This window comes from Meles meles, chromosome 12 (assembly GCF_922984935.1).
Source record: "Meles meles chromosome 12, mMelMel3.1 paternal haplotype, whole genome shotgun sequence".
Classification (NCBI taxonomy): domain Eukaryota; kingdom Metazoa; phylum Chordata; class Mammalia; order Carnivora; family Mustelidae; genus Meles; species Meles meles.
The window spans coordinates 59,318,206-59,339,496 of record NC_060077.1 but is presented as its reverse complement, the minus strand read 5'-3'; the positions used below and the strand labels follow the sequence as shown (position 1 = coordinate 59,339,496).

The window sequence follows — 21,291 nt, the reverse complement described above, 5'->3', positions numbered from 1 at the left end:
CCTCAGGTTTTGTTTAGCTTAAAATGTCTTAATTTCTTCTTCAATATTGAAGGATAGTTTTGCCAGATTTCTTTCAGCAATTTTTTATAAAAATATGGCATCTTACTTATTTTTGGCCTCTATAGTTTCTGCTCAGAAGTTGGCTGTCAGTCTTATTGAGCTTTCTTTGTACATGACAGTGAGTCATTTCTTGCTGCTTTCAAAATTCTTTATCTTCTGAAAGTCTTTTCACAACGTGTCTCAGTGTGGGTCTGTTTGAATTTATGCTACTTAGGGTTCATTGAGATGCTTGGATTTGTAGATTCATGTCTTTCCTAGATTTGGTGGCATTTTTGGCCATTGTTTCTTCAGATATCCTTTATGCACCTTCCTCTTGTATTGGTGGTGTGCCCCAGAACCCTTAGGTTCTGTTCACTTTTCTTTATTCTTTTTCTTTCTGCTCCCCAGACTCCCTTTCAGTGGTCTTACCTTTAAATTTGCCAAGTCTTCCAACTCTGACATATTCTGTGGTGTAACCTCCCAAGCAGTTTCTATTGTTATTGTTATAGCACTTGTCGTCCAGTATTTTAATGGTTCTGTGGTGAGTTTCTTTATACTGAAGGACTGAGCCTATTCCATTGTTGCCTCAGAATCTAGCACAAGGTAGATACTCAGTAAATATGTGTTGAATGAGTTATTGAACGAATGTTGGAAAGTATGTAGTATCTGAGACTTCTAGAGCTGGAAGGAATATTGCAGAGGGTTTGCTTTTATTTAATTAATTAATTTATTTAAAAAGCTTTTATTTATTTATTTGACAGAGAGAGAGCACAGCAGGGGGAGCAGCAGGCAGAGGGAGAGGGAGAAGCAGGCTCACAGAGCTGGGAGTCCAATGTGGGGCTCCATCCCAGGACCTGAGCCGAAGACAGACACTTAAAAACTGAGCCATCCAGGCACCACTTGTTTCCTTTAAAGACAGTGCCTGATTTAGGAATTTCTGACATCTTAAGGCAAATAATGAATTTCAGTTACAAACATTTCCCTTATTGAGAAAGACTTGGAAAATCTCTAGCTTTTTTGGTCTGTAATATTGTTCTGTTCTTCCTATATTTATCAGTTCTTAGAGTAGTGTTCTTAAAGTTCGGCTGGTGGATCACCAAGATTCTTTTAGCAGGTGTATGAGTCCACCAGGTAAAAATTATTTTCGTAATACAGACATTTTTCCCCTTTTAATGGTTAACATGTGCTATGATAGTGTAAAAGCTGATGTGGGTGAAAACTGGTAGTACTTAAGTATTAATCAAGGCGGAGGGACTACTCTGTACTAAAACTCAGTATGTTTTTCATACCACATTCACAACTAAAAATATATCACATTCCTGACTGCTAATCAAAGCAGTTCACATTACTAATTTCGTTATATCTTGACCCTTGAGTATATATCTGTTTGTGCTTGCACTGTGCACCTTTCTTTATTGTGGTAAAGTATATGTAATACAAATTTACCATTTTAATCATTTTTTTTTTAATTTAACTTTTTATTGTAACTCATATATTTCATAGAAACAGGAATATAGCGGACAGGTCAGGTAGTAAGAAAAAAATGTTTTGAAAACTGTAGACTTGTACATGTGGATCTATTTACATCAGGAATGGGCTCCTCGGGATCAGGCACAGCAGCTGCACTTGTCCGACGTCCCTTTGCAAACACAGCCCTGGGCTCACTTGGCACAGCCCACGGGGCAGCAGGAACAGCAGCTCTTCTTGCAGGAGGTGCATTTGCACTCCTTGCATTTACAGGAGCCGGCGCACGTGCAAGAGCCACCACTAGAGCAAGAGCAGTTGGGATCCATTTCCACTCAAGTTCAAAACGTGCAACACAAAACGACAAAACTACAATCTGTTAAGAACTTCCAATCATTTTTTTTTTAAAGATTTATTTATTTGACAGACAGAGATCACAAGTAGGCAGAGAGGCAGGCAGAGAGAGAGAGAGGAGGAAGCAGGCTCTCCGCTAAGCAGAGAGCCCGATGCGGGGCTTGATCCCGGGACCCTGGGAACATGACCTGAGCTGAAGGCAGAGGCTTTAACCTGCTGAGCCACCCAGGCGTCCCCCATTTTAATCATTTTTAAAATGAGCAGTTCAGTGGCATTATATACTTTCGCATTGTTTTGCAACTGGGATCTCCATCCATCTCCAGACCTCTTTTCATTTTCCCAAGCTGAAACTCCATACCCGTTAAAAAATAAGTCTCCATTCTCTCCTTTCCTAGCCCTTGGCAACCACGCTTCTACACTCTATGAATTTGACTACTGTAGGTACTTCATATAAGTGAAATCATATAATTTATTTTGTGTGTATGACTGGCTTATTTAACTTCGTATGTCTGCAAGGTTCATTCATGTTGTAGCATGTGCCAGAATTTCTTATCTTTTTAAGGCTGAATAATATTCCATTTTATGTATATACCACATTTTATTTATTCATCTGTTGATGACACATCTGTTGCTTTTGCCTTGTGACTGTTCAATATAATGCTGTTATGAACATGGGTGTGTAAATATTTGTTGGAATGGCGTTTTGTTTCTTTTTAGTATGTATCCAGAAGTGGAATTGCTGGGTCATACAATAATTCTATGTTTAATTGTTTGAGGAACCACTATACTGTTTTCTGCAGCAACTGCACCATTTTATATTCCCACTTGCAGCGGTTCCAATTTCTTGCTCTCTCTCCTTTTTTTTTTTTTTTTTTTAAGATTTTATTTATTTATTTGTCAGAGAGCACAGGCAGGGGCAGAGGCAGACTTCTGCTGAGTAAGCCCGATGCGGGACTTGATCCCAGGACCTATGTATCATGACTTAAGCTGAAGGCAGATGCTTAACAACTAAGCCACCCAGGAGTCCTGCATGGTTCCAATTTCTGCACATCCTTGCCAAAGTTTATTATTTTTTGTGTCGTTTTGTTTGGTTTTGTTTTTGAAAATAATCCTAATGAATGTGGAGTGGTATCTGCTTGGGGTTTTGTTTTTATTTTTATTTTTTTTTTAAAGATTTGATTTATTTGTTAGAGCAAGCACACACACAAGTAGGGGAAGTAGCAGGCAGAGGGATTCCTGATGTGTGGCTTGATTTCAGGACCCTGTGATCATGACCTGAGTTGAAGGCAGACACTTTATGACTGAGCTACCCAGGCGCTTCTGCTTGGGGTTTTAATTTGTATTTCCATAATGACTAATGATTCTGTATGTAAGCATTTATTTCTGGACTATTTTTTTCCTTTATCTGTTTCCCTCTATTTATGCCTGTATAATACTATTCCAATTTGTGTAGCTTTCTAGTAAGTTTTGCAGTCAGGATGTACAAGTCTTCCAACATTAATTTCTTTTCTAAGATTCTTTTGGCCATTTTATAGCACTTGAAAATCTATATGAGTTTTAGGTTGGGTTTTTTATTTCTGCAGAAATGCCATGGGGAGGGTTTCCATTTAATCTGTAGGTCACTTTGAGAGGTATTATCTTATCAATAGTAAGTCTTCCTACTGGTGGACATGGAATCTATTTGAATTTATTTATGTCTTCTTTCATTTCCTTCAGCAGTGTTTTACAGTTTTCCATGTACCAGTCTTACACCTCCTTTGTTAAATTTATTTCTAAAAATTTATTGTTTTTATCTGATTATAAATGGAATTGTCTTTAGTTTCATTTTTGGGTTGTTTAATATAATTTATAGAAACTGAATTTTGAGTCCTGATTTTGTATGCTGCAACTTTGCTAAATAGGTTTGTTATTTGTGGAATCTTTAGGGTTTTCTGTAAGTAAAATCATGTCATCTGTGAATAGATTTTTGGAAAAGTTGCACGTGTCATCTTGAGCCTAACAACATCTCAATATTTTTAAACTCTTTTCCAGTGAAATCAATAATGATATTTACACATGGGACTTTTGATACCGCCTAATGAAATGTTTCAGTAGTTGGAATGTCTGTGTAACTGTGAACCAGTACTTTTTAGAAGACTAATACATGATGTTACAAAATTATGCATGAGTAAAAGATTCATTCAAAGAGCATGGTAGACAAGGATTTTAACATAACAGTTTTTAAAGTTGATTGATATATTTTAGGATTCCATATTACAATTTAGTATCTAAAAAATAGAATTTGTTGAGAATGCCCACTATTATCTGTAATAGCTATTAAAATACTTGTACTCGGGGCGCCTGGGTGGCTCAGTGGGGTAAGTCTCTGCCTTCAGCTCAGGTCATGATCTCAGGGTCCTGGGATCGAGCCCTGCGTCGGGCTCTCTGCTCCGCAGGGAGCCTGCTTCCTCCTCTCTCTCCACCTGCCTCTCTGCCTACTTGCGATCTCTCTGTCTGTCAAATAAATAAATAAAATCTTTAAAAAAAAAATAAAATACTTGTACTCACTATATCTGGGTAAAGCCTGCCTTTTTCTTATTACTTTCACTGAAACAACATTACTATGGTTTATTTCATGGAGAGGAGATATGAGAATCCAGCTGTATTCTCTTGAGCTGAAGATTTGCAAAAATGTAAGACGGGACCCTTTAAGTTTTGGAAATACATTTTTTAAAAAATATTTTATTTATTTATTTGACAGACAGAGATCACAAGTAGGCAAAGAGGCAGGCAGAGAGAGAGAGAGGAGGAAGCTGGCTCCCTGTGGAGCAGAGAGCCCGATGTGGGGCTGGATCCCAGGACCCTGGGATCATGACCTGAGGCAAAGGCAGAGGCTTTAACCCACTGAGCCTCCCAGGTGCCCTGGAAATACATTTTTTAAACATTATGTTAACATCTAATTTTTTATTGCTACTATAAATGAACTAATATTTTAAGGTTCGTCTGTTTTAATTTTTAATAATGTAAGTAAGCATTGATAAATATGAGCAATGTGAGTAAAATCTCTTGGTGTTCTCAATAATTGGTAAGAGTATAAAGGGGTCCTGAGAGCAGGAAGTTTGAAAACTGCTCTCAGATTAATAGTTACCATGAGTGTTTTATGTTAGTTTTGTTTTACTTAATTTTAATCTTGCCTGACTTAATACAGTAGTAGTTTTAATTTTTAAAACTTTAGCTTTCACATCCTCTTGGGGGTGAAATCAAAGACATTGCTATTAATGTCTGTAAATAGTATGCAAATACCATGTGAAGTTTATTCCAATTACCTTTTATGGGCATTGCTTGTGTAGTGATTTTTTAACCCTGAAACTAGAGATATTAACGTGAAATTTTTAAAAATACTGTATATTTTTAGATAATTGTAGATTCGCATTCAGTTGTAAATACTACATCCTGTTTGGCCTTTGCCAGCTTTCCCCAGTAGTAACATCATGCAGAACTAGTTTTTGTAATTTCCAAAAAAGTAGATTTTGAATAAAAAGCATAGCAGAGTTGTGATACTGACATTATTATTGTCAAGATAAAGAACAGGGGCGCCTGGGTGGCTCAGTGGGTTAAAGCCTCTGCCTTCAGCTCAGGTCACGATCCCAGGATCCTGGGTTCGAGCCCCGCATCGGGCTCTCTGCTTGGCAGGGAGCCTGCTTCCTCCTCTCTCTCTGTCTGCCTCTCTGCCTGCTTGTGATCTCTGTCTGTCAAATAAATAAATAAAAATCTTAAAAAAAAAAAAAGATAAAGAACATTTCCATCACTGCAAGGAATTTTGTTGCCCTTTCATAGCTATTTCATAGCTATATTCACTTCACTCCCAGCACATCCCGTACTTTTTCAAAATTGGTTTAGCTGTGCTAGTTCCTTTGCTCTTCTATACAGACTTTAGAATAATCTCATCTATATTAATAAAAGCTACTTTATGAGATTTTGATAAGGGTTCTTTAATGCTGTATACTGGTTTAGGGGAAGTTCACATCTTTATTACCTTAAGTCTTCCAGCCCATAAATATGGCACATCTTTCCATTTCCTTAGATCTTCATTGATGTTTATAATCAACATTATGTAGTCCTGTATGTGTTTTATTGTTTTCGTACTTAAGTATTTCAGCTATTTTGAGCAGTTTAAAATGGTATTGTATTTTTTTTTAAATTTTTTTAAGAGACTTTATTTATGCATTTGAGGCAGGCAGAGGGAGAGAGGAGGAAGCAGGCCCCCCGCTGAGCAGAGAGCCCAATGCAGGGCTCGATCCCAGCACCCCGGGATCATGACCTGAGCCGCAGGCAGAGGCTTTAACCCACTGAGCCACCCAGACACCCCTTTAACCATTTATCTTTTCTCTGACCCTGTTGAACATACTTAGTTATAGGAGTTTTTGGTAGGTTTCCTTGGGATTTTCCTGTGAAGACACTTACGTTATTTGCAAATGGGTATGCTTTTATTTCTTCATCTTTGACCTCTGTGTTTTTCTTTTTCTTACCTTATTGAACTTGCTGGCATTTCAAGCACTGTTGAGTAAGAATGAGAGTGGACATCCTTGTCTTTTTTCCTTACTGGGAAAGAAGTCAGTCTTCCACCATTAGAATATTAGCTGTAGTTTTATTTTTAGATTTTGTCTCAAGTTGAGGAAGTTCCTCTCTATTCCTGGTTTTTGAGAGATTTTAAAATAAAATGTTGATGAATTTTTCAAAAGCCTTTTTTGCATCAATTGATCATGTGATTTTCTAAATTTAGTCTTAATATGCTGTATTATTGATCAGTTTTCAAATCTTGAGCCAAGTGTACATCCCTACCAAAAATCCCACTTTTCTGTGATTATGAATTCTTTTTACATATTGCTGAATTTTTTTTTTTTTTTTTAAGATTTTATTTATTTATTTGACAGAGAGGGACTCAGTAAAAGAGGGAACACAAGCAGGGGGAGTGGAAGAGGGAGAAGCAGGCTTTCCATGGAGTAGGGAGCCCGATGCAGGGCTCTATCCCAGGACCCTGGGATCATGACCTGAGCTGAAGGCAGATGCTTAATGGCTGAGTCACCCAGGTGCCCCTTCATATTGCTGAATTCTATTTGCTAAGTTTTGTTAAGGATATTTACATCTGTATTCATAAGGACTTCTGGTCCACTTTGTGTGTGTTTGTGTGTCTTGTTTTGAAATCAGAGTAGCACTGACTTCATAAGATGAATTTCCCCTACTTTCTGGAAGAGGTTGTATAGAATTTTTAAAATTCTTTAAATATTTGGTAGAAGTATTTAGCAGAAACCATCTGGGTCTAGAGTTTCCTTTTTTGGGAACTTAAAAATTACATATTCAATTTTCTTAAGTGTCATAGGACTATTTATATTTTCTGTATCATACATTGGGTGAGTTGCTGTAGTTCTGGGTTTTTTTTTTTTGTTTTTTTTTTTTGAGGAAGTATAGTCCATTTCACCTAAATTGTCAAATTTATGTGTCCGGGATTGTTCATTGTATGCCCTTAGTATCCATATTGACTGTAATGATATTTCTGATACTGAAAATTTGTGTTGTCCCCTTTTCCCCTTGTCATTCTTGGTAAAAGTTTGTCAATTCTATCCATATTTTCTTTTCTTTTTTTTAATCCATATTTTCAAAGAAACAGCTCTTTGATGCTCAGCTTTACTAATTATTAGGAAAATGCAAATAAAAACCACAATGAGGTGTCACCTTACACCTGCTAGAATGGCCATCATCAAAAAGATAAGAGATAACACATGCTAGAGAGGATTTGGAAGAAAGGGAACCCTTGTGCACTGTTGGTGGGATTATAAACTGATACAATTACTATGGAAAACAGTATAGAGGATCCTCAAAAAATTAAAAATAGAGTTCCCATATGATGCAGCAGTTCCACTTCTGGGATGTATCCAAAGGAAATGAAAATGCTGACTTGAGAAGGTATCTGCACCCCCATGTTAATATCCGTATTATTTACAGTCTCTAGGACATGGAAACTACCTAAGTGTTCATCCTCAGATGAATGGATAAAGAAATTATTGTATATATACACAGTGGAATATTATTCAGCTATAAAAATGAGGACATGGGGGCGCCTGGGTGGCTCAGCGGGTTAAAGCCTCTGCCTTCAGCTCAGGTCATGATCCCAGGGTCCTGGGATCGAGCCCTGCATCGGGCTCTCTGCCTGGCTGGGAGCCTGCTTCCTCCTCTCTCTCTCTCTGCCTACTTGTAATCTCTATCTGTCAAATAAATAAATCTTAAAAAAAAAAAAAATGAGGACATGTTGCCATTTGTGATATGGGTGGACCTGGAGGGCATTATGCTAAGTGAAATAAGTCAGACAGAAAAAGACAAGTACTGTATGATCTTATTTAAATGTCACAACTTAAAAAAAAAAAAAAAACAACAACAACCCTAGAATTAGAAACTCAGTGAAACATCAAAGATGTGGTTACCAGAGGTGGGAAGGGGATTGGAAGAAGGGGTCAAAAGGTACAAACTTCGAGTTTTCAAGGTAGGTAAATGCTAGGACTGCAATGTGCAACATGGTGACTGGTTTATCTTGCTGTATTATATAAATGAAAGTTTTTAAGAGTAAATCCTAAGAGTTCTTATCATAAGGAAAAAAAACTTTTTTGCATCTATATGAGATGATGGATGTTAAACTTATTGCATTCTTTTTTTTTTTAAGATTTTATTAATTTATTTGACACACAGAGATCACAAGTAGGCAGAGGGGCAAGCAGAGAGGGAGAGGGGGAAGCAGGCTCCCTGCTGAGCACAGAGCCCTATTGGGGCTCCATCCCAGGACCCTGGGATCATGACCTGAGCTGAAGGCAGAGGCTTTAACTCACTGAGCCACCCAGGAACCCGCATTAAGTGTTTCAAGGTGTATGTAAGTCAGACCATTATGCTGTACACCTTAAACTTGATGTATAGTGATGTATGTCAGTTAAATCTCAGTAAAACTTGGGGAGAAAACAGCTTGTCTTTCATGGATTCTTTTTCTTCTGTTTTTGTTCTAGTTTCAGTAATTTCTGTTTTTATTGTTTTCTCTTTCTGTTTTCTTGGGTTAATTTTGCTCTTATTTGAGGTTTTTGAGGTGGGAGTTTAGATTATTGATTCGGGACTTGTTTATCTTTTCCATTATATGCATTTAGTGCTAAAAGTTTCTCAGCCCTGCTTCAGTTTTATTCCACAATTTTTTTTTTTAAATTTTTATTTATTTGACAGAGATCACAAGTAGGCAGAGAGGCAGGCAGAGAGCCCGATTTGGGGCTCGATCCCAGGACCCTGAGATCATGACCTGAGCTGAAGGCAGAGGCTTTAACTCACTAAGCCACCCAGGTGCCCCTTATTCCACAAATTTTGATAAGTTTGTATTTTCAGGATATTTGTGTATGCTAGTTGAGGCATTCTTATGATGACTGGCTTAAAATTTTTGTCAGATACTTCTAGTATCTTTGTCACCGTAGTATTAGCATCTGTTGATAGTCTTTCTTCATTCAATTTTAGATCCCTTTGGTTCTTGGTATAATGAGTGATATTTGCTTGATCCATATTTTGTGTTTGAGAAAGATTTTGTTTGAGAATCTGGACTTTATTTAATAACGTTTTATCTGAATTTCTAGGACATTACCCCATCACAGGAGGGAGTTACTCTTCGTTACTGTTGTGTGCAAGTGGGAGTTTGGCTGACACCACAGACTGGTGGTTAGGAATGTGGGTCTTAGGACAGCTGGGCCATTGTGGAAGTCCTGGCTCTCCTCTAGGCTTCCTGTGACTCCATCCCAAGGGGCAGTGCCTTCTTACTGCTGGATGGGAATGGAAGTCCAGGCCTCCTTATCTTTGCCTTCTCTGACACCACTCCGGAGAGGTGATGGGCTCCACATCACAGCCTGGCTTCCCAGTTAGCCTTTGTTAGTGTGGATGTGGGCGGGGCACAGTTTTTTGTGCTGTTTTATTTATTTTTTTTCCCTGTGGTGTTTGGCTAGAGTAGATTGATTATTACCCAAAAGTTTCCTGTCTTTCTAGGCTTCTCTTTTCCTGGTCATTTGGTTAGAATGAAAAGTTTGTGTTGGAACTTTTTATGTTGGCACCTGTTAGGATTTCTGGGTTGCTGACTTAAAGGCAAAAAGAAAACTCTAAGAACTGACCCAAAGATTCCTACCCTGTCTGCCTTTGTTTCTTATGTTTGGTTTTATTTATAACGCCCAGAATTTGTAGTTGTACTTTGCAGGAGAAATAGGGAAAACTACATCTGCTCCATCTTCCTGGAAACACAAATTCCCTACAAACTGGTCTTTATATTGGAACTGAGACATATCACTTGAAACTCGGAGACTAGTATTTTTACTAATGTTTTCTTGTCTTAGATATTATAAGATACTTTCTGGTTTGTATGTTGTATTAGTATTTTAACAAACTTATTTTATTATAGCTATGCTAAACACTTTTAGTTTTTATTGCTTTAAAATACACACTTGTAAAGTTTAAAACAGCAAAATAGTATGTTAAATTGCTAAGTAAAAATACTCTGCAAAAAGGCCAGTTATTCCCAAATTAATTTGTAAATTCAGGGCAGTCTATAAGAAATTTGTTCTTTTACAAGAAATTTAACTAACTCTAGAGGTCATTGGGAAAAGTAAATGTGGAAGAAGAGCCAAGCCAATTTTTAATTTTTGTCTTGTGATTTTTGACTTTTTTTTTTTTTTAAAGATCTTTATTTATTTATTAGAGAGAGAGAACAAGCAGGAGAGTGGCAGGCAGAGGGAGGGGGAGAAGCCAGCTCCCTGCTTAGGAGCCAAATATGGGGCTCCATCCCAGGACCCTGAGATCATGACCTGAGCCGAAGGCAGACACCTCACTGACTGAGCCACCCAGGTGCCCCATGAATTTTGACAATGTTGAAGAGAGAACAGAATGGAAATACTGTGCTCTTTTAGGTATCTGCATAGCCTCTAAAGGCATCGAAGTTAGAAAACTATGATGTCATTACAGGAAGAGAAATATGTATGAAAGGAGCAGAGTAGACACTTAAGAGGAAACCCATTTTATGCAGGCATTTGGTAAATAAGACACTTTATATTTATGGGAGAAGAACTAGAATATTAAGAAATGATTCTTAGATTTCTGCTCAATACCATATTTAAAGTTAATCCGGTTAAAGGTACAACACTGGAAAAAAATCAGCTATGGAATTATGTTAGGAAAACATGCATTTATAGTTCTGTCTAGTCTTGTATAGTGAAAAGACTTTCCAAATAAGGCCCAGGGGTCTTATAAGGAATAACAGGGGGATCATGACTTAAGCAGAAGGCAGATACTTAACCGACTGAGCCAGCCAGGTGCCCCTCTAAGTCATTCTTTTTTTTTTTTTTTTTAAATATTTTTTTATTTATTTATTTGACAGAGAGAGAGATCACAAGTAGGCAGAGAGGCAGGCAGAGAGAGAGGAGGAAGCAGGCTCCCTGCGGAGCAGAGATCCCGATGCGGGGCTCGATCCCAGGACCCTGAGATCATGACCTGAGCTGAAGGCAGCAGCTTAATCCACTGAGCCACCCAGGTGCCCCTAAGTCATTCTTTTTGATGCTCTTTTGCCAGTGGCAACCTCTTAGAGGGTCACCCATGTCCTTTGGATACAACCCCAGTAATTTTTAAATAGCTTTCTATCATTGACAAGTTATGCCGGGCTCATCTTACGCATTTCCTGCTTTTATTTCCAAAATGTGTAGGGACCACAGTATGGGTTCTGGGATTGCTGATCGATTTCAGTGCATTTCTTTGAATGCCTTTTAAATAATCGTTTCATTGATAAATGCAGGTAATAACTTACTGTGTAGGGTTGTTTTGAAGATTAAATTAGATAAACACAACAAACTTTAAGAGCAGTGCCTAGTTATAAGAAAATAGTCATGTATTTTTTAAATTCAGGTATAATTAACACAGTATTATTAGTTTTGGGTGTAGAATGTAATTCAGCAATTCTATACAATTCTCAGTGCTCATTGTGGTAAGTGTACTTTTAAACCTCTTTATCTTTTTCACCTGTCCTCCCACCCACCTCTCCCCAGCAATCTCCAGTTTGTTCTCTGTATTTAAAAGTCTGATTTTATGTTTGTCTCTTTTTTTCCCTTTGTTTTGTTTCTTAAGTTCTGTATGAGTGAAATCATAATTTAGGATTATACTGTCTAGGTTCATCTGTATTGTTGCAGATGGCAAGATTTTATTCTTCTTTATGGCCGATAAATATTCCACAGTATATCCATCTTCTTTATCCATCAGTTGACACTTGGGTTGCTCCCATATCTTGGCAATTTTTTAAAAAGATTTATTTATTTATTTAAAGAGAGCATGTTAGGGCCAGGGGTAAAAGGAGAGGAAGAAAATCTCACGTAGACTTCCTGCTGAGCCTGGACATGGGGCTTGATTTCACAACCCTGAGAGTATGATCTGAGCTGAAATCAAGAGTTGGATGATCAACCTGCTGAACAACCCAGGTGCCCCCATATCTTGGCTGTTGTAAATAATGCTGCAGTAAACATAGGGGTACATAAATCTTTTTGAATTAGTGCTTTTGTTTTCTTTGGGTAAATACCCAGTAGTGGAATTATTAAATCATACGGTAATTCTATTTTTTATTTTTTGAGGGAGCTCCATACTGTTTTCCATAGTGACTGTGGAAATTCCACAGTATTATTTTAAAAATACTATCCTTGTAAGAGCAGAAAAGTTTTAATCTCAGTCCTGCTGTAGAAGTGTAATGTGAATAAACTGTATGATGTGTATTCTTCCAGAACTCTTCCAGTTGACAGTGTCTTCTGCAGTCGTCTGATGGTCTGGGATCAAATTTGTTCTTTTCAAGATTTTAAAAATTCATTTGTTGCATATACTAAAATAAAAATTTTTGAAATTATTTCAGGAACTTGAATTGACTTCGACCTATTAGACTGGGGAAGATGTCCATTTGCTTGGGTCTGGGTGTTCTTTTTGTTTTGTTTTGTTTCATTCTGTTTTTCTACCAACTATTGAAATTCGAGAGATCGTGTACCTATAAGACAAAGTCAAATTGGAGCATCAAGTGAGCACTACCCAGAAGCCCTTTTCAGCATGTAGGCCCAAGTTAATTATTGAATATATAACTCACGTGTTTTCCCTTTATTTTATTTTTTTAAAAAATTACTTATTTTAGAGAGAGAGTGCATGGTGGCGGGGGGAGAAGGAGAGGGAGCCTGATGTGGGGCTCAATCTCATGACCCCAAGATCAGGACCTGAATCAAAATCAAGAATCAGTCACTTAACCCACTGAGCCACCTAGGTCCCCCATGTGTTTTCCCTTTATTACTTAAATCTTTGTTGGTTACTCTTGACACATACCCCTCCCAAAATTATTTCCCAGATCTTGATCTTCCCTAAAGTAAGTCTGTCTACTGTGTATTTGTGTGAATGTGTGTAACTTAACCACTGTGTCTGAGACACCTTTCCGTATCAATATATAAATTTCTCTCTCTCTCTCTCTCTTTTGGGGGGGGGGGTGAGAGTGGCAGAGGCAGAGGGAGAGAGAATCTCAAGCAGACTCCACCGAGCCAGACACTGGGCTTGATCCCACGACCTGAGATCATGACCTGAGCCAAAATTAAGTTGGACACTTAACTGACTGAACCACCCAGGTGCCCCTCTGTCTCATTTTTGAACAGCTGTAGAGTATTGGGTTGTATGGATATAGTATGATTTATTTAGTTATGTCTTGTTATGTGTATCCATAGTGATTTCTTTGTGCAATTATGATAATATATCCATAGGGTAAATTCCTAGACATGAAATTTGCAGGGTCAAGGGATTTGTGCATTTACACTTTTCACGGGTATTGCTAAATTAATTTTCTAAGAGGTTGCATTAGTATATATTAACCACCAGTGTCTGAAGGTATCTAAAGGTGATAATCTTAGTATACTTTTGCAAACTTTAGTTAGTGTCAGACTTTGATCTTGATCAGTCTAATAGGTGGAAAATAATTGGTTTCAAAAGTTAATATTTGTGTTCCTTTCATCCTTCCATTCACATTAGCCCATTTTTCTGTAGATTATTGATTTGTGAGAGCTCTAGAATGGAGGAAGAGAAAAAAATATTTGAACTCAGTACTTTGAAAATATGCAAGATTAGCTAGATATGAAAGAAAGTTTGTCTTTCATAGTCTGAATTTGAAGTTGAGTTTTCTGAGAGCAGTGTAATTTTACATTTTTCCCCCTTCAGCTATGCTGGGTGAGGTTAAAACCAGAAACCAGCTTAGTGGAACAAATAATTAAAGGAAGAGGTTTAGGCCAAAAATTACTGATTTAGTAAATAACTAACAAATTTTGAATCAACTGCTGGGTTTAATTCCACCATAGATGGGTAGATAGAGTGACAGTTGTTGCTTTCGATGAAGCTTAGCTTATTTGGGAAGCATTAGGTAGATTAAATGGAAGTAGTTGTAGTTGGAATAAGTGCTGTATAGGAAAGAATGGGGTGCACTGAGAGCATATCGGCATTGCCTAATGTTGTGTACTGAGTGGTGCAGGAGAAACAGAGGAATCTCCTGAACTGAGGTCTAAAGGATGGGTGGGAATTGGGGAAGTTAGAGGAGTAGTTGTATTGGGCATGAAGAGAGAATAGTATAGAGGGCAGAGACAGACATTTTTGGGGCCTTTACTGTCTATTAAGGGTTTATAGTGTTATCTGGAGAATAATCTTTGAAGGGTTTTAAACTTTTATTTTTTTTTTTTAGATTTTATTTATTTATTTGACAGACAGATCACAAGTAGGCAGAGAGGCAGGCAGAGAGAGAGATTAGAGGAAGCAGGCTCCCTGCTGAGCAGAGATCCCGATGCGGGGCTCGATCCCAGGACTCTGGGATCATGACCTGAGCCGAAGGCAGAGGCTTTAACCCACTGAGCCACCCAGGCGCCCCTCTTTGAAGGGTTTTAAAGCAAGAGATGGGCTGCCAAAAGTCTGAGGCATTGTTTCAGTGGTACGGGAATACACTGGCTTTATCCCCTTCATTTTTCAGACAGCTGTGTCTGACTGAACTCTTGGTTCTGTCTCGGACAGATAGAATCTATTCATGAATCACCTGTGGATTGCGCACTTTCTGTGGCAGAGTTAAAGCAGTTTCTGCCGTATAACCAACTGTTGTTCATCTATATGAACATGTCTTGTAGTTTATAGTAGTAATCAGTTTACCAGGGAATTAAATGAGGCTCTCCCGCAGTTGTTAGTAAGTCTTTAGTAAATTTTTGATTCAAGATAATGGCTTTTCTTTTGATTTCCTCCTATAAGAGCTATAGTAGTGTTCATTGGCATGTGGGTGTGTCTGTGTGTATATATTCATTTATTCAGGTTTTTTTTGCTGCTTTCCCATGTAGTAGCTTCCTCTGCAAAGAGGTTCTTGTGTTAATAGATAACACAGTAAAATTTTAGCTGTTGTATTTATTCGCATTGTCATCTAGTGTGGTTTTAAAGTTCAGTCACCATAAAAACATGGGTGATTACCTTAAATTATGATATTCTGCTTTATATCAAAATGAATAGGCATATATGGTTTGTACAGTTGTAAGAAAATAAGTAATGATGCTCTCACTTTTTGAAAGATTTTATTTATTTATGTATTTATTTATTTTGGAGAGAGTGAGCAAGAACATATGCAATCGAGGGAAGGAGCAAAGGGGAGAGAGTGGGAGAAGGGGAAAGAATCCCAAGCAGACTCTGTGCCCAGTGTGGGAGCCCAACATGGGGCTTAGACCCATGACTCTGAGATCATGACCTGACTCAGAAACTGAGTCAGTTGCTCAACCGGCTGAACTACCCAGGTGCTCCAAAGCTCTCACTTTCTGATTATGAATAAGTAAAACTAGATTCTGAACTGATAATGAATTGCTGAAACTAGGTGGCATTTATGTAGTCCTTTGACTGGCAAAGTTTGTTTCATATCGTCTAATTGTGAATTATTATGTAGCTGTTTCTTACTTATGTGATGAACTGAATTTGTATTGCCCTTTTAGGGGATATGCTCAACATTTTAGGTAATATTATGTCTTCATATATTAGCTAGCCAGATTCTGTTATTATTTATTTGTTTTGATTTACCTGTTCACATACAAAGTCCAAGGACAAGGAGCTATACTTAATACCTGCTGTAGCTTAGAACTTTTAGTTCAGAGAGGTGAGAGAGAAAATTGTTCCTCCCAATGTAAATATTGCCTGGTCCTTATTTGGTTATACTTTATTGGCACAAAAATAGCAGTATACACACATACAGATACACTGGGTTGTAATATTATATTTATGATTGCTTCCAATGTTGGCGTGATACATTAGTGGAGAGAAGGAATAAAGAGAACTCACATTTTTAGTGATGTGACCTGTCATGTGCCAGTCTATATAGAGCTTGAAAACTCTTGATTGAACAGGAAAGGTCAGTGCCTGGCATGGTCCCTGGCACATAGCAAACATAAAATAAATGCTATTTAAATTGAATAGAATTAGAAAATAATTGTTTTTATAAGGAACCCTGTGACAATAAAAATAAAGGAAGTAATTAGGTCAGACCCAGTTTTAAGCATTACATTTTATTGCCAACAGAGTTTTTACTTTAAGGAATTATGAAATGGTTTGTTTGCTCTTTCTGTTAATTTTGTATGCTTTAATAACAGTTTGTGGCTCTGTTATTATCAAAGTTCACTAGAAAATCATTTTTGTGGGGCGCCTGGGTGGCTCAGTGGGTTAAGCCTCTGTCTTCGGCCCAGGTCATGATCCCAGAGTCCTGGGATTGAGCTTCTTATTGGGCTTTCTGCTCGGCGGGGAGCCTGCTTCCCCCTCTCTCTCTGCCTGCTTATGATCTCTCTCTCTTTGTCAAATAAATAAAATCTTTTAAAAAAAAAATTGTGATTTTCTTCTGGAACTGCTTGTTGTGATAAGTTCCATTAGTTTATTTTTGCCCTATATGAAGATACACATAGTTTTAGATGGAAGTAAGTGTTTTTACTGAAAATTTGGAGAAGAGTATCCATTATGGCAGTTTCTAGGTATTTCTCATATTTTAGCTTGAGTTCTACAAGGGGAAAAAAAGGAAAATAATGTTTTGAAATTTGGATCTCATACCAAATCCATGCTGTAGTTTTGGTTTGTGTTTTTTTGTTTTTTGTTTTTTTGGTTTTTTTTTTTTGGAATATACTGGGAAATATATTTTGAAAGCTTGTAAATTTTTGCTTTGATGTACATTGTAGAAACCATTCTAAATTATTTTAAGAGATGATAGCCCATGGATTTAAAGGTATTATAAAATACACATTTTTTTTAAAGATTTTATTTATTTATTTGGCAGAGAGAGATCACAAGTAGACAGAGAGGCAGGCAGAGAGAGAGGGAAGCAGGCTCGCTGCTGAGCAGAGAGCCCGATACGGTACTCGATCCCAGGACCCTGAGATCATGACCTGAGCCGAAGGCAGCGGCTTAACCCACTGAGCCACCCAGGCGCCCTAAAATACACATTTTTAAATTTGAGTGTAATAGTACGTATAGTACGTAATAAATTTACCATTTTAACCATTTCTAAGTGTTCAGTTTATTGGTATTGGATATATTCACACTACTGTGCAACCGTTATCACCATCTATTTCCAGAATTCTTTTCATCTTATAAAACTAGAACTTTATACCCATTAAACGATAACTCTCTGTGACTTTCTCCCCCCAGCCCTTTGCAGTTACCATTTAGTTTCTGTCTCTCTGAATTTATTCTAGGTACTTCATAGGAACAGAACCATATAGTAGTTTTTTTTGTTTTGTTTTGTTTACTGGCTTGCTTCACTTAGCGTAATATCCTCTAGGTTCATTCATGTTGTAGCATGTGTCATGATTCCATTTGTATGGACTACCACATTTTGTTTATTCATTTATCCGTCAGTGGATACTTGTGTTGCTTCTACCTTTTGCTGTTGTGAATAGTGCTGTTAATATTCTAAAATATTTTGGTTGAGTCACTACTTGATCTTTGCAAAAGATAGCAACCTTTCATTTATAACATAGTCATAAGAGGCATAGTCCAGTTAAGACAGAATGCTTAGGAGTTGGACTTTAGATTCAAATCCTGGCTGATCCCTTCCTGGATATCTCATTATGGGCAGATAATCCTTTTGATGCCTATTTGTTAAACTGCCAAATGCAGGTAGTGATGGCACCTTACATTATTTGGAGTAAATTAGGTAGTACATGTAAAGTGCTTAGAATAATAGTGTGTAACCCATAGTAAAAGTAATATTAACCTTTTCGTTGGGTGGGATTTTCTTTGGGTAGGGATAGGTAAAAAAGAGACAGGATGGAATATTGGGAAAGTTGTCATTATGGTCATCTTCATGAGAAGATGATCTCTTAATCAGTTATACTGAATGGTTTCTCTAACTGGACAAGAGCAAAAAGAATCAGAAGTTGGACTTTGTTATTGCCATCTCTTCCATATCTTAATTCTGTTCCAGAACTTTCAAAAGCAGAGTAGTGGGCCCTATCTTTAGATAGGCAAATGAGACTATGCAATGGATGGCACAGATTTGTAAAGTCTGGTCATTTCTGACTCAGTATTTTAGTTTCTTGTAAGAAGGTTGTGTGTGTCACTAGTTTCCTCCCAAGAAAGATGGTGAACTAGAAGTGGCTTTTAATTTTACTGGATGATTAAACTGAATATTCAAATCTAGAAGGCCCAAAGTAGCCTGCCTATTTTGTCTTAAATCCACTAAGCTGGCCCACATAAATTGAGCTCTCAATTATCAGTCCTGACCATAAGTTTCCACCATTGAATGTGGATGCCACAGAGTACAGTGTTTCTGAATATAACTGTACTATTTGAATAATTCATATTTAATCCTAGTAAAATTACATTATGAAAATAGTCTATATAAAAGACATGTTCCACTAATTAAATTTACTTACATGTATGACTCTTATTTGGGTCGGACTTAATACTATACAATTTAACATTGTAACTAGTAAGAATATATTCTGGCCCACAATTGGGGAAATTTCTTCAATTTTTTTAGAAGGATGACTACATCCATGGAATATTGTGAGAAGAGACATCTTTTTGTCTAGATGAATTCAGTTATTTAAGGTGTGTGATCCAGGGGAGCCTGGGTGGCTCAGTGGGTTAAGCCTCTGCCTTTGGCTTGAGTCATGATCTCAGGGAGGGTCCTGGGCTCTCTGCTTAGCAGGGAGCCTGCTTCCCCTTCTCTCTCTGCCTGCCTCTCTGCCTACTTGTGATCTCTGTCTGTGTCAAATAAATAAATAACAAAAAAATCTTAAAAAAATAGTTGTGTAATCCAAAGTGGTTGAAAATCTAAACTGCCCATTTGGTCTCCCTAACATTTACTCTATTAGCTTGGGAAATTTTATTTCATAAACAAAACACACATAATTAATTGAAGTCTCTTTCAACGTATTTTACATTTTGTACTCTTATTTTACAATAATTTTACAATAATTTAATGGTAACTTTAAAATCAGTGTGGTTAGCAAAGGAAACAGTTAACAAAATCAGAAGACAACTGACAGAATGGGAGAAGATATTTGCAAACGACATATCAGATAAAGGGCTAGTGTCCAAAATCTATAAGGAACTTAGCAAACTCGACACCCAAAGAACAAACAATCCAATCAAGAAATGGGCAGAGGACACTGCAAAGAAGACATCCAGATGGCCAACAGACACATGAAAAAGTGCTCCACATCACTTGGCATCAGGGAAATACAAATCAAAACCACAATGAGATATCACCTCACACCAGTCAGAATGGCTAAAATTAACAAGTCAGGAAATGACAGATGCTGGCGAGGATGCCGAGAAGGGAGAACCCTCCTACACTGTTGGTGGGAATGCAAGCTGGTGCAACCACTCTGGAAAACAGCATGGAGGTTCCTCAGAATGTTGAAAATAGAGCTACCCTATGACCCAGCAATTGCGCTACTGGGTATTTACCCTAAAGATACAAACATAGTGATCCGAAGGGGCACGTGCACCCGAATGTTTATAGCAGCAATGTCTACAATAGCCAAACTATGGAAAGAACCTAGATGTCCATCCACAGATGAATGGATAAAGAAGATGTGGTATATATACACAGTGGAATACTATGCAGCCGTCAAAAGAAATGAAATCTTGCCATTTGCGACGATGTGGGTGGAACTAGAGGGTATCATGCTTAGTGAAATAAGTCAATCGGAGAAAGACAACTATCATATGATCTCCCTGATATGAGGACATGGAGATGCAACATGGGGATTAGGGGGATAGGAGAAGAAATGAAACAAGATGGGATTGGGAGGGAGACAAACCATAAGTGACTTTTAATCTCACAAAACAAACTGGGGGTTGCTGGGGGGAGGGGGGGTTGGGAGAGGGGGAGGGGGGTTATGGACATTGGGGAGGGTATGTGCTATGGAGAGTACTGTGAAGTGTGTAAACCTGGCGATTCACAGACCTGTACCCCTGGGGATAAAAATACATTATATGTTTATAAAAAAATAAGAAATAAATAAAAAATTAAAAAAAATAAAATCTGTGTGGTTATTAAAACAGTCATATATTCAGTCTTTAGGGTACCATCTTAACATGTCCAGTCACCATCTTATTTCAGATAATCTATATTTCATGTAGTGTTAAATAGTTTTAACAAAATTTAGTACAGATTGATTCACAGAGATGCATTTTTACAGACCTGAGGATTTTGGTGTATAAAACTGCTCATTTGGGAACAGTGATAAGACAGGAATCAAAGGTAAGTAGTTTGGGCAGCTTAGTAAGTCAAGGAAACTAATTGTTGACTAATTCCTCCTACTGAGTCCTTTTTTTTTTCCCCCTCTCATGATGTATTTCCAGAAACTATAGAAACCTCTAGTGAGTTAAAGAATAGTGACTTGATAAGTTTGGTGGTAGAATGAGAAGCTAGAGTTGAACATGTTACATAAAGGTTAGTAGGTTTGTTGATTCAGATATTGAGAAAGTTTGTCCAAGTTAAATGAGGATATTTTAAGTAGATTTTTAATTAAAAAAATTTTTTTTTAATTTTTCAGCCAAACCAAACAGGAAGCTTACTTTTCTCTACCTAGCCAATGATGTTATTCAGAACAGCAAAAGGAAGGGGCCAGAGTTTACAAAAGATTTTGCACCGGTTATAGTGGAGGCTTTTAAACATGTTTCAAGGTATGGTAATTGTTTGGGTACTAGGTAATCTTTTAAAATTTGCATAATATGTCCTTTTGTTAAAATTTGGTGTAAGCCATTCAACAAAAATTGGAATGAATTTATTTGAAATTTTCGGTTGAAAAGACTTAATTATAAATGGCATTTGTAAATATATTAAATACTTTGTATGAAGGGAAATTTTTGAACTATTGCAGTGGTGGG

The 21,291-nt window shown here is 37.4% G+C and overlaps 2 protein-coding genes across 2 annotated transcripts in view; one reads left to right on the top strand and one right to left on the bottom strand.

The window, feature by feature from the left end:
• RPRD1A (regulation of nuclear pre-mRNA domain containing 1A) overlaps positions 1-21,291 on the top strand; it is a 77,519-nt gene that overhangs the window by 10,156 nt on the left and 46,072 nt on the right. Inside the window, exon 2 of the mRNA XM_046024646.1 lies at positions 20,958-21,087. Coding sequence (XP_045880602.1) covers positions 20,958-21,087 — 130 coding nt within the window. The remainder of the gene's footprint in view (positions 1-20,957; positions 21,088-21,291) is intronic.
• LOC123954046 (metallothionein-1E-like) lies at positions 1,543-1,888 on the bottom strand. The gene has a single exon (XM_046024647.1). It carries the CDS (start codon positions 1,830-1,832, stop codon positions 1,701-1,703), a length of 132 nt encoding a protein of 43 aa, XP_045880603.1. The 5' UTR covers positions 1,833-1,888; the 3' UTR covers positions 1,543-1,700.